Source organism: Salmo salar, chromosome ssa13 (genome assembly GCF_905237065.1).
Source record: "Salmo salar chromosome ssa13, Ssal_v3.1, whole genome shotgun sequence".
NCBI classification, from domain to species: domain Eukaryota; kingdom Metazoa; phylum Chordata; class Actinopteri; order Salmoniformes; family Salmonidae; genus Salmo; species Salmo salar.
In genome coordinates, this window is record NC_059454.1 from 112,660,193 (window position 1) to 112,674,684 (window position 14,492).

General features: G+C 44.8%; 1 protein-coding gene across 1 annotated transcript in view; it reads right to left on the minus strand.

Moving 5' to 3' along the window:
• The window catches only part of il11ra (interleukin 11 receptor subunit alpha), a 97,330-nt gene that overhangs the window by 9,233 nt on the left and 73,605 nt on the right, over positions 1-14,492 (minus strand). Inside the window, exons 4-9 of the mRNA XM_014139063.2 lie at positions 12,752-12,921; positions 12,380-12,494; positions 12,108-12,274; positions 10,723-10,889; positions 8,607-8,751; positions 330-419 (exon numbers count right to left, since the gene is read on the minus strand). Of these exons, the coding sequence (XP_013994538.1) occupies positions 330-419; positions 8,607-8,751; positions 10,723-10,889; positions 12,108-12,274; positions 12,380-12,494; positions 12,752-12,921 (854 nt within the window). The remainder of the gene's footprint in view (positions 1-329; positions 420-8,606; positions 8,752-10,722; positions 10,890-12,107; positions 12,275-12,379; positions 12,495-12,751; positions 12,922-14,492) is intronic.

Genomic DNA, 14,492 nt, shown 5'->3' on the forward strand with positions numbered 1-14,492 from the left:
CAGACAGGGCTAACTGCTACAGAAACAGGAGAGAGACTCCTGCTCTATGGGACGTTCTGGCTCAGACAGGGCTAACTGCTACAGAAACAGGAGAGAGACTCCAGCTCTATGGGACGTTCTGGCTCAGACAGGGCTAACTGCTACAGAAACAGGAGAGAGACTCCTGCTCTATGGGACGTTCTGGCTCAGACAGGGCTAACTGCTACAGAAACAGGAGAGAGACTCCAGCTCTATGGGACATTCTGGCTCAGACAGGGCTAACTGCTACAGAAACAGGAGAGAGACTCCTGCTCTATGGGACGTTCTGGCTCAGACAGGGGCATACTTACTCTCTGACTTGGTGTTGGCTGTAGAGGGGTCTGCGTCCGTGTCGTTGTAGTCGACAGGGAATGTTTCTTCAGTAGGCTCGGCAGTACTACCTGTAGGATTTACAAAGACTAGACCTGTTTAACAACACCTCAGACCAAGTAACTGTAGTGACAAAGTAAAGTCGATTCAAACACTGTGCTGGGTTTAATAAAGGTCCGGATGTAGACAGTTCATAATGTCTAAAATTTTAAAAAAAATCTCCATGCAGCCCAGCAAACCAACACTGGTTCTGTCATAGTTCCCAGAACATTCGTTAGGTTGAGGCAAATTTTCTCATAACACAAAAAAACGGATTATACAATGTTAATATAAAACATTTGCCTAATGTTGCAAGAACCTTCTCAGAACACATTTAGTCTGTTCTTTTAAGGTTCTCAGAATGTTTAATTAAGTTGTGTTTACAGTCTGGTGGGAACATTGTGGGCGACTCCAGGATGCTGGCCTTCTAGGCAGAGTTGTAAATAAAAAGCCATATCTCAGACTGGCCAATAAAAATAAAAGATTAAGATGGGCAAAAGAACACAGACACTGGACAGAGGAACTCTGCCTAGAAGGCCAGCATCCCGGAGTCGCCTCTTCACTGTTGACGTTGAGACTGGTGTTTTACGGGTACTATTTAATGAAGCTGCCAGTTGAGGACTTGTGAGGCGTCTGTTTCTCAAACTAGACACTCTAATGTACTTGTCCTCTTGCTCAGTTGTGCACCGCGGCCTCCCACTCCTCTTTCTATTCTGGTTAGAGCCAGTTTACGCTGTTCTGTGAAGGGAGTAGTACACAGCATTGTACGAGATCTTCAGTTTCTTGGCAATTTCTCACATGGAATAGCCTTCATTTCTCAGAATGAAGAATAGAGAATAGACTGATGAGTTTCAGAAGAAAGTTTTTTGTTTCTGGCCATTTTGAGCCTGTAATCGAACCCACAAATGTTGACGCTCCAGATACTCAACTAGTCTAAAGGCCGGTTTTATTGCTTCTTTAAAACCTCTTACATCTAGACGTTCCGCTAGCGGAACACCTGCTCCAATAGCCAATGATGGGCGTGGCGCGAATTACAAATTCCTCAAAAATACAAAAACTTCCATTTTTCAAACATATTACTATTTTACACCATTTTAAAGACAAGACTCTCCTTTATCTAATCACACTGTCCGATTTCAAAAAGGCTTTACAACGAAAGCAAAACATTAGATTATGTCAGCAGAGTACCCAGCCAGAAATAATCAGACACCCATTTTTCAAGCTAGCATATAATGTCACATAAATCCAAACCACAGCTAAATGCAGCACTAACCTTTGATGATCTTCATCAGATGACACCCCTAGGACATTATGTTATACAATACATGCATGTTTTGTTCAATCAAGTTCATATTTATATCAAAAACCAGCTTTTTACATTAGCATGTGACGTTCAGAACTAGCATACCCCCAACTTCCGGTGAATTTACTAAATTACTCACGATAAACGTTCACAAAAAACATAACAATTATTTTAAGAATTATAGATACAGAACTCCTCTATGCACTCGCTATGTCCGATTTTAAAATAGCTTTTTGGTGAAAGCACATTTTGCAATATTCTCAGTAGATAGCCCGGCATCACAGGGCTAGCTATTTAGACACCCAGCAAGTTTAGCACTCACCAAAGTCAGATTTACTATAAGAAAAATGTTATTACCTTTGCTGTTCTTCGTCAGAATGCACTCCCAGGACTTCTACTTCAATAACAAATGTTAGTTTGGTCCCAAATAATCCATTGTTATATCCAAATAGCGCCGTTTTGTTCGTGCGTTCAAGACACTATCCGAATGGTAAAGAAGGGTGACGAGCACGACGCATTTCGTGACAAAAAAAATCTAAATATTCCATTACCGTACTTCGAAGCATGTCAATCGCTGTTTAAAATCAATTTTTATGCAATTTTTCTCGTAAAAAAGCGATAATATTCCGACCGGGAATCTGCGTTTAGATAAAAAGACGAAAGAAAATAAAGCATGGGGTCGACTCGTGCACGAGCCTAAGCCCATTGTCCTCTGATCGGCCACTTGCCAAAAGTGCAAATGTGTTTCAGCCAGAGGCTGCCTCGATATCATTCAGCTTTTTCCCGGGTTCTGAGAGCCTATGGGAGCCGTAGGAAGTGTCACGTTACAGCAAAGATCCTCAGTCTTCAATAAAAAGAGCCAAGATGAACAAGAACTTGTCAGACAGGTCACTTCCTGTATGGAATCTTCTCAGGTTTTTGCCTGCCATATGAGTTCTGTTATACTCACAGACACCATTCAAACAGTTTTAGAAACTTTAGGGTGTTTTCTATCCAAAGCCAATAATTATATGCATATTCTAGTTTCTGGGCAGGAGTAATAATCAGATTAAATCGGGTACGTTTTTTATCCGGCCGTGAAAATACTGCCCCCTAGCCATAACAGGTTAATCAAGACAGGTTTCAGATGTGCTAACATAATTGCAAAAGGGTTTTCTAATGATCAATTAGCCTATTAAAATGATAAACTTGGATTAGCTAACACAACATGCCATTGGAACACAGGAGTGATGGTTGCTGATAATGGGCCTCTGTACACCTATGTAGATATTCCATTAAAAATCAGCCGTTTCCAGCTACAATAGTCATTTACAACATTAACAATGTCTACACTGTATTTCTGATCAATTTGATGTTATTTTAATGGACAAAAAATGTGCTTTTCTTTCAAAAACAAGGACATTTCTGAGTGACTCCAAACTTTTGAATGGTAGTGTATCTGTGAGTTGCATTGATTGAGAGAGGCCTCACATATCTGTGAGTTGCGATTTACAGATAGATTTATGATACAGAATCCAGATTAGGACATCCTCAGTCCTCATAAAAACAAGATGTAATTAAATGTATCACTTTTATAAATGCATCTGTTTCGTATCCTAGCTTCCTTTCTTCCTTTCCTATCCTAGCTTGTGTTTCTTGATCTCTTTCCTTCCTTTACCTCCCCTCCTTTCCTTTCCTAGCTGTCTTTCCTCCTATCCTTTCCTAACTCCCTTTCCTTTTCTCCTTTCCTAGCTTCCTTCTCTCTCTCCCTTTCCTTATCTAGCTTTCGCTCCTCTTCTCCTTTCCTAGTTTAATTTAATTTCCTCCTTTTCTAGATCTCTTTAATTTCTTCCTTTCCTCTCCTCCTTTGCTTTCCAAGCTCCCTTTCCTACTATCCTTTCCTAGCTCCTTTTCTAACTTCCTTTCCTAGGTCTTTCCCATCTTACATTTCTCATTCTCTAACTTCCTTTCCTCTCCAAGGAGGAATGTTTCTGGTTTTGAGGCTGGGGCATCTAGTGACTACAATTAATCTGTCTAATCACCTGCAAGGACAGAGAAAGGCATCAGTAATATTACAATGCTAGCTTAAGTTAATTTAATATAAGTTCCTGTTTGCATTTATATAATTATATATGTTATCCTATATCACATGGCAGTGTTTGTTTTGTATCCAATGCATTTCTCATACAATAGGATGTAGTCTAGGTCTTCTAATCTAGTTAGATTGCATCATATTACCTTTCAATATTAGCTATCAATGAATAAAAAAACAATTGTCTTAAACATCATTGTCATTTAATAATATGCGTGGGTGTGATAGTTGTATGAATAAATCGTATGTAAACCTAATCATTAGCAGTGGCATGTCGTTAGTAAAGATTGAAAAAAGCAAGGGGCCTAAACAGCTGCCCTGGGGAATTCCTGATTCTACCTGGATTATGTTGGAGAGGCTTCCATTAAAGAACCCCCTCTGTGTTCTGTTAGACAGGTAACTCTTTATCCACATTATAGCAGGGGGTGTAAAGCCATAACACATACGTTTTGCCAAAAGTAGACTATGATCAATAATGTCAAAAGCTGCACTGAAGTCTAACAAGACAGCACCCACAATCATTTTATCATCAATTTATTTCAGCCAATCATCAGTGATTTGTGTAAGTGCTGTGATTGTTGAATGTCCTTCCCTATAAGCGTGCTGAAAGTCTGTTGTCAATTTGTTTACTGTGACATTTTTTCCAGAAGTTTACTAAGGGTTGGTAAGAGGCTGATTTGTCGGCTATTTGAGCCAGTAAAGGGGGCTTTACTATTCTTGGGCAGCAGAATAACTGTGGCAACTAGGAGTGACAATATCGTCCGCTATTATCCTCAGTCATTTTCCATCCAGATTGTCAGACCCCGGTGGCTTGTCATTGTTGATAGACAACAATCATTTGTTCACCTCTTCCACATTGACTTTACAAAATTCAAAAGTACAATCCTTGTCTTTCATAAATTGGTCAGATATACTTGGATGTGTAGTGTCAGCATTTGTTGATGGCATGTCATCCCTAAGTGTGCTAGTCTTGCCAATAAAAAAGTCATTCAAGTAGTTTACAATATCAGTGGGTTTTGTGATGAATGATCCATCTGATTCAATAAATAAAGGAGCCGAGTTGGATTTTTTCCCCAAAACTTCAATTAAGGTGATCCAAAGCTTTTTACTATCATTCTTTATGTCATTTATCTTTATTTCATAGTATAGTTTAATAGTCTTAATTTGCAGTACGTTTGCCAGTCAGCTGGGCAGCCAGACTTATTTGCCATACCTTTCTTTTGCCCTCTCAATCATATCATTTTTCAATCCTTCCTTTCCTCCCCTCAATTCCTCATCTATCCACATCGATTTAACAGTTTTTACAGTCATGTCCTTAATGGGTGCTTATTAGTAACTGGAATAAGTTTTTTATAAATGTGTCCAGTGCAGCGTCTGGTTGCTCCTCATTACACACCACGGACCAACAAATATTCTTTACATCATCAACATATGAATCACTACAAAACTTATTGCATGACCTCTTATACACTATATTAGGCCCAGCCTTTGGAACTTTGGTTTCCTAGATATGGCTATTATATTGTGATCACTACATCCTATGGATTTGGATACTGCTTTAAAGCAAATATCTGCAGCATTAGTAAAAATGTGATCAATACATGATGATTTAATTCCTGTGCTGTTTGTAACTACCCTGGTAGGTTGATTGATGACCTGAATCAGGTTGCAGGCACTGGTTACAGTTTGAAATGTTTTCTTCAGTGGGCAGCTTGATGAAAGCCAGTCAATATTTCAATCACCCAGAAAATATACCTCTCTGTTGATATCACATACATTATCAAGCATTTCACTCATATTATCCAGATACTGACTGTTAGCACTTGGTGGTCTTTAGCAGCTTCCCACCAGAATGGGCTTTAGGTGAGGCAGATGAACCTGTAGCCATATTACTACAACTATATTTAACATTATCCAGATACTGACTGTTAGCACTTGGTGGTCTATAGCAGCTTCCCACCAGAAGAGCTATTCAGGGTAATTAGGGGAACATAAATTAAGTTACTTAAATTGTGTTTGCCGATGACCCTAAGATCATGTACATTTGATGCAGCATTATGACAACTCATTCTCACAATGGTAGGGATTAACTGAGCTGGTCTTGGGTCATTGATACGTCATTGGCAGAAGAATAGGACATGTGGTGCACCCTTAAATTACAAATGTCTCCAGGTATGAATATCGCAACAAAAAAATATGATCACTAACTAGGTTTCCATCCAATTGGTGACAGATTTTCATGTGAATAGTAAAGAATGTGCATGAAGAAAATATCCAAATGTTCTGGTGTGCTTCCACCAAACAGACTTGTTGCAGATAGAAATCAGCGCGTGATGACATAGTGCTCACGACCCGTCCTTTTTAGCTGAAACCCTAGACTCGCTCCAATTCGCATTCCACCCAAACAATCACACTCCACACTGTCATTTCCCACCTGGACAAAAGGAACACCTACGTGAGAATGCTATTCATTGACTACAGCTCAGCGTTCAACACCATAGTACAATCAAAGCTCATCACTAAGCTAAGGACCCTGGGACTCAACACCTCCCTCTGCAACTGGATCCTGGAACTTCCTGATGGGCCGCCCCCAGGTGGTGATGGTAGGCAACAACACATCCGCCAGGCTTATCCTCAAAACGGGGGCACTTCAGCGGTGCTCAGTCCCCTCCTGTTCTCCCTGTTCACCCACGACTGCGTGGTCAAGCACGACTCCAACACCATCATTAAGTTTGCTGACGACACAACGGTGGTAGGCCTGGTCACCAGTGACGATGAGTTAGCCTATAGGGAGGAGGTCAGAGACCTGGCCAGGTGGTGCCAGGACAACATACTCTTCCATGGCCTGCAAACTCACCAGACATGTCACCCATTGAGCATGTTTGGGATGCTCTGGATCGATGTGTACGACAGCGTGTTCCAGTTCCCACCAATATCCAGAAACTTCGCACAGCCATTGAAGAAGAGTGGGACGACATTCCAAAGGCCACAATCAACAATCTGTTCAACTCTACGCGAAGGAGATGTGTCGCGCTGCACGAGGCAAATGGTGGTCACACCAGATCAAATCAAATTATTTGAAATAATATTTTTTTAGTATTCTAATGTTAAGTAAGACGTTCATAAACACGACCAATGATTATTCTTCCGATATCATGTATCAAATGTTTTTATTAGACTGTTAGAATGTCATTGGCTGGAAGTGTACACAATTGTCTTTATGCCTATGTTTTTCACTAGGCCTTTGTAAAACTATACAAAACATATCCTTGACTCTATCTAAACAAAAAAATAAACTATTGTTGTTATATTTTAAATGGATATATTTCCACGAAATATTCTTCATTTATGCACTATTATGCACTACTCATTTATGCACCATTTATGCACTACACTTCATTTATGCACTATATATTTATCAAGCATTGGTGCTTATGTTTGCACACCTTGTGGGTTGATATGGATCTGATGCGTATGTTCTCAACGTTCTCTAACGGATACTTATAGGTTCTAGTGTTAAACAACTTAGACCAGCTGTTCTGTCAACATTCTTACAACATCAAATGATTGTTTTGGGCACCCTGATACATCACAGCACAACTGGACAGTTTTACTGTTCTAAGAACCTATCTCTTGTCATATTCCCACAATGTTCCCACATCCAAAATACCTGTTTTAGGAACTTTTAAAGAACATCACAAAAATTGTTCTAAGAACGTTTTTGTAACATGACTGGACTGTTTTTATGTTATAAGAACATTTTCTGCAACCTAACAAATGTTCTGGGAACTTTCATAGAAACAATTTAGGTTTGCTCACATTTTGGTAAATATTAAGAAAACATTCCAAGGATATTTAATTTAAAACATGAAAAATTATATATATATTTTTATATATATATGTGATCAAAAACATTATTTTAATGTTTTTGGGATGTTATCATTCTAATGTTAGATTAAACCCCAACTAGCACTTAATGAGAATCTTAGCTAATGTTCTGGGAATGTTCCAGGTTTGCTGGGAAAGTCCTGGTCAAAATAGTGCACTATATAGGGAATAGGGTTCCATAGGGATCTGGTCTAAAGTAGTGCACTATATAGGGAATAGGGTTCCATAGGGATCTGGTCTAAAGTAGTGCACTATATAGGGAATAGGGTTCCATAGGGCTCTGGTCTAAAGTAGTGCACTATATAGGGAATAGGGTTCCATAGGGCTCTGGTCTAAAGTAGTGCACTATATAGGGAATAGGGTTCCATAGGGCTCTGGTCTAAAGTAGTGCACTATATAGGGAATAGGGTTCCATAGGGCTCTGGTCTAAAGTAGTGCACTATATAGGGAATAGGGTTCCATAGGGATCTGGTCTAAAGTAGTGCACTATATAGGGAATAGGGTTCCATAGGGATCTGGTCTAAAGTAGTGCACTATATAGGGAATAGGGTTCCATAGGGATCTGGTCTAAAGTAGTGCACTATATAGGGAATAGGGTTCCATAGGGCTCTGGTCTAAAGTAGTGCACTATATAGGGAATAGGGTTCCATAGGGCTCTGGTCTAAAGTAGTGCACTATATAGGGAATAGGGTTCCATAGGGATCTGGTCTAAAGTAGTGCACTATATAGGGAATAGGGTTCCATAGGGCTCTGGTCTAAAGTAGTGCACTATATAGGGAATAGGGTTCCATAGGGCTCTGATCTAAAGTAGTGCACTATATAGGGAATAGGGTTTCATAGGGCTCTGGTCTAAAGTAGTGTACTATATATAGGGAATAGGGTTCCATAGGGCTCTGGTCTAAAGTAGTGCACTATATAGGCAATAGGGTTCCATTTGGGACACAGTTGTATTCTCACCGCTCCATGGACAGGCCTGCAGCAGGGGACTCCAGTCACTCCACTGGCTGTCTGGGTTGATATCGTCCTGGGCTCTCACCTGCAGCTGGTGGGCGTGGCCTGCTAGGGCATCAGTTATCAGCAGGGGGCTGGCCTTAGACTCCACCTGGAGGGGGAGGGATGAGATAGAGATATAGGGGAGGGGGTGAGATAGAGATATAGGGGAGGGGGTGAGATAGAGATATAGGGGAGGGGGTGAGATAGAGATATAGGGGAGGGGTGAGATAGAGATATAGGGGGAGAGGGGAGGGGTGAGAGAGATATAGGGGAGGGGGTGAGATAGAGATATAGGGGGAGGGATGAGATAGAGATATAGGGGAGAGGGGGAGGGGTGAGAGAGATATAGGGGAGGGGTGAGATAGAGATATAGGGGGAGGGGGTGAGATAGAGATATAGGGGGAGGGGGTGAGATAGAGATATAGGGGAGGGGTGAGATAGAGATATAGGGGGATGGGGTGAGATAGAGATATAGGGGGAGGGGTGAGATAGAGATATAGAGGGGTAGGGGGAGGGGTGAGATAGAGATATAGGGGAGGGGTGTGATAGAGATATAGGGGAGGGGGTGAGATATAGGGGAGGGGGTGAGATAGAGATATAGGGGGAGGGGGTGAGATAGAGATATAGGGGAGGGGGTGAGATAGAGATATAGGGGAGGGGGTGAGATAGAGATATAGGGGGGTAGGGGGAGGGGTGAGATAGAGATATAGGAGGAGGGGGGTGAGGATAGAGAGATATAGGGGAGGGGTGAGATAGAGATATAGCAGGAGGGGGTGAGATAGAGATATAGGGGGAGGGGGAGATAGAGATAGGGGGGTAGAGAGATAGGAGGGGGAGAGAGAGATATAGGGGAGGGGTGAGATAGAGATATGGGGGGGTGAGATGAGATATAGGGGGAGGGGTGAGATAGAGATATAGGGGGAGGGGTGAGATAGAGATATAGGGGGGGTTAGAGTATGGGGAGGGGGTGAGATAGAGATATAGGGGGAGGGGGTGAGATAGAGATATAGGAGGAGGGGTAGGGAGAAAGAGGGGAGAGAGAGATATAGGGGGAGGGGTGGGGGGTGAGAGAGATATAGGGGGAGGGGTGAGATAGAGATATAGGGCGAGGGGTGAGATAGAGATATAGGGGAGGGGGTGAGATAGAGATATAGGGGGAGGGGCGAGATATAGATACAGGGGGAGGGAGATGGGGGAGAGATACAGATTTAGGGGGAAGGGAGAGATAGAGATATAGTGGGATGGAAAGGGAGAAGGAGGGGAGAGATAAAGATATAGGGGGGAGAGATAGAGATGTAGGGGGAGGGAGAGGGAGGGGAGAGATAAAGATATAGGGGGAGAGATAGAGATGTAGGAGGAGGGAGAGCGAGGGGAGAGATGGAGAGATAGAGAGATAGAGATGTAGGAGGAGGGAGAGCGAGGGGAGAGATGGAGAGATAGAGATGTAGGAGGAGGGAGAGCGAGGGGAGAGATGGAGAGATAGAGATGTAGGGGGAGGGAGAGCGAGGGGAGAGATGGAGAGACAGAATGCTGAATAGAGGAACTAACGGTAGACCAGGTGAATAGAGGAACTAACTGTAGACCAGGTGAATACAGGAACTAATGGTAGACCAGGTGAATAGAGGAACTAACGGTAGACCAGGTGAATAGAGGAACTAACGGTAGACCAGGTGAATAGAGGAACTAACGGTAGACCAGGTGAATAGAGGAACTAACGGTAGACCAGGTGAATAGAGGAACTAACGGTAGACCAGGTGAATAGAGGAACTAACGGTAGACCAGGTGAATAGAGGAACTAACGGTAGACCAGGTGAATAGAGGAACTAACGGTAGACCAGGTTAATAGAGGAACTAACGATAGACCAGGTGAATAGAGGAACTAACGGTAGACCAGGTGAATACAGGAACTAACGGTAGACCAGGTGAATAGAGGAACTAACGGTAGACCAGGTGAATACAGGAACTAACGGTAGACCAGGTGAATAGAGGAACTAACGGTAGACCAGGTGAATAGAGGAACTAACGGTAGACCAGGTGAATAGAGGCACTAACGGTAGACCAGGTGAATAGAGGAACTAACGGTAGACCAGGTGCTGAATCCTACAGGACGGTAGCGGAGCTGGAAGCGGAGGGGGAAGGGCACAGCGTCGTGGAGCCAGGAGGCAGGGTACGTCCAGTACACCTGGAGCCTCATGGGATATCCCACCATCCCCACTGCTGTTACTGCCTCTGGGGGGTCTGGCTGCACTGTAGACACACAGAGGGGGGGGGGTGAGGAATCATGCAACCAACACTGGCACACACAGAGAAGCACACACACACACTGGTACGCACACACACTGGTACAGACAGACAGACGGGTACAGACAGACAGACAGACAGACAGACAGACAGACAGACAGACAGACAGACAGACAGACAGACAGATGGGTACAGACAGGTACAGACAGACAGGTACAGACCGAGAGACGGGTACAGGCAGGTACAGACGGGCACAGACAGGTACAGACAGACAGGTACAAACAGACATGTAAAGACAGACAGACAGGCAGGCAGACATGTAAAGACAGAGAGGTACAGACAGCTAAAGACAGACGGGTACAGACATACAGACAGAAAGACTGAGAGACAGATAAAGACAGACGGGTACAGATAGGTAAAGACAGACAGGTATAGACATACAAGTAAAGACAGACAGGTACAGACAGACACGTACATACAGGTAAAGACAGACATGTACAGACAGGTAAAGACAGACAGGTAAAGACAGACAGGTACTGACAGGTAAAGACATACAGATACAGACAGACAGGTAAAGAAAGACACACAGACAGGTAAAGACATACAGATAAAGGCAGACAGGTAATGCCAGACAGGTAAAGACAGACAGATAGATAAAGACAGACAGGTAAAGACAGACAGACAGGTAAAGACAGACAGACAGGTAAAGGCAGACAGGTAAAGGCAGACAGGTAAAGACAGACAGACAGGTAAAGACAGACAGACAGGTAAAGACAGACAGACAGGTAAAGACAGGTGCAGACAGACAGGTACAGACAGACAGGTAAAGACAGACAGGTAAAGACAGACAGGTGCAGACAGACAGACAGACAGACAGACAGACAGACAGACAGACAGACAGACAGACAGACAGACAGACAGGTACAGACAGGTACAGACAGACAGGTGCAGACAGGCAGGTACAGACAGGTAAAGACAGACAGATAGATAAAGACAGACAGATAGATAAAGACAGACAGGTACAGACAGACAGGTACAGACAGGCAGGTACATACAGACAGGTAAAGACAGGTACATACAGACAGGTAAAGACAGGTAAAGACAGACATAATAAAACAAAAAAATCGGTACACAGCAGGTACATACAGACAGGTAAAGACAGGTACATACAGACAGGTAAAGACAGGTAAAGACAGACAGTGTCCAGATGAGGTAGTGACCTACAGAGTTCATGGAACTTGACCACCAAGATGGTGGTCTGTGACCCCAGAGGGTTGGTCTCTGTGATGTTGATGTTGTGGTAGTGTTGCCACATGGTAGGATCTGTGATGGTGCACTGCTTCTGGGGAGGGGAAGACACCACACACATCCTCACCTGGCTCTTATTACCCCTGGAGGGGGAGAGAGGAGAGAGGGAGGTCCTTCACTATCAACACCATTATATCTGTGTACCTACAGCACCATGCTGGTCGGAGAGGAGAGGACGGGTGGCTCACCTGTAAGAGGTGTGGTACTGGGCAGGCAGGAGGGTCTTCACAGACTCCACCCATGAACACAATACCAGGCTGTGATTGGACACACGACAGGAAACATTGAGCAGCCCGGGGGGATCTGAGGAAGAAGAGATGAGAAATGATGATCACATTCAATTACATTTTTTAATTTTACCTTTATTTACCTAGGCAAGTCAGTTAAGAACAAATTCTTATTTTCAATGACGGCCTCTATTATCCTAGGAACAACACAATATATACACGGTTTATCTCAGTGTGTGAGGGACTGCAGCTCTCCCCGGGTATCCTTTCTGAGGAATGATTAAGATTTAGGTCACAGCCTCAGTCTATGAAGGGAGGAGAAGGGAGACTTACGCCCCAGCCTGAGTCTGGTTGTCCTGATGAGTCGTCCCCGGTTGTCATGGCAGCTGTAGTTTCCCTCGGCAGCGCGGTCGGCCTGCAGGAGGACCAGATGACCATCTGATGTCACTCGGTGATGCCATGGTAACACGGAACTCCTGTTCAGACGCCACTTCACTGATGTCCTGCGGAGACATTATGACATCTGTGGACAATGTAGATGGAAATGGCTTGTATTGAGCGATAACCCTGGTTCCCACGGATAGCCCTGGTTCCCACGGATAGCCCTGATTCCCACGGATAGCGATAGCCCTGGTTCCCACGGATAGCCCTGATTCCCACGGATAGCGATAGCCCTGGTTCCCACGGATAGCCCTGATTCCCACTGATAGCGATAGCCCTGATTCCCACGGATAGCCCTGATTCCCACGGATAGCCCTGATTCCCACGGATAGCCCTGATTCCCACGGATAGCCCTGATTCCCACGGATAGCCCTGATTCCCACGGATAGCCCTGGTTCCCACGGATAGCGATAGCCCTGGTTCCCACGGATAGCGATAGCCCTGGTTCCCACGGATAGCGATAGCCCTGGTTCCCACGGATAGCGATAGCCCCGGTTCCCACGGATAGCGATAGCCCTGGTTCCCACGGATAGCGATAGCCCCGGTTCCCACGGATAGCGATAGCCCCGGTTCCCACGGATAGCGATAGCCCCGGTTCCCACGGATAGCGATAGCCCTGGTTCCCACGGATAGCGATAGCCCCGGTTCCCAAGGATAGCGATAGCCCCGGTTCCCACGGATAGCGATAGCCCCGGTTCCCACGGATAGCGATAGCCCCGGTTCCCACGGATAGCGATAGCCCTGGTTCCCACGGATAGCCCTGGTTCCCACGGATAGCGATAGCCCTGGTTCCCACGGATAGCGATAGCCCCGGTTCCCACGGATAGCGATAGCCCCGGTTCCCACGGATAGCGATAGCCCCGGTTCCCAAGGATAGCGATAGCCCCGGTTCCCACGGATAGCGACCCTGGTTCCCACGGATAGCGATAGCCCCGGTTCCCACGGATAGCGATAGCCCCGGTTCCCACGGATAGCGATAGCCCCGGTTCCCACGGATAGCGATAGCCCTGGTTCCCACGGATAGCGATAGCCCTGGTTCCCACGGATAGCGATAGCCCTGGTTCCCACGGATAGCGATAGCCCTGGTTCCCACGGATAGCGATAGCCCTGGTTCCCACGGATAGCGATAGCCCTGGTTCCCACGGATAGCGATAGCCCCGATAGCGATAGCCCTGGTTCCCACGGATAGCGATAGCCCTGGTTCCCACGGATAGCGATAGCCCAGGTTCCCACGGATAGCGATAGCCCTGGTTCCCACGGATAGCGATAGCCCTGGTTCCCACGGATAGCGATAGCCCCGGTTCCCACGGATAGCGATAGCCCTGGTTCCCACGGACACAGTAGTATATTTTTTTGTGCCTCTGTGATGTAGGATGTTAAATCTGAAATCACTTGAACCTGGGATGTCCCTCCTACCATTTTATTCAGTCTTCCAACTGTTGTCGTGGAAAATTGTCTTAAGAACATAATACTCTTACAAGAACTTGTGAATTCAATATAGACTTTAATACAGAGTAGCAAAGCCGAGCCCTTCCATGGAAGGACCCTATTACTCACGCAACAGAGATGATCCCCTCCATGGAAGGACCCTATTCCACACGCAACAGAGCCCCTCCATGGAAGGACCCTATTC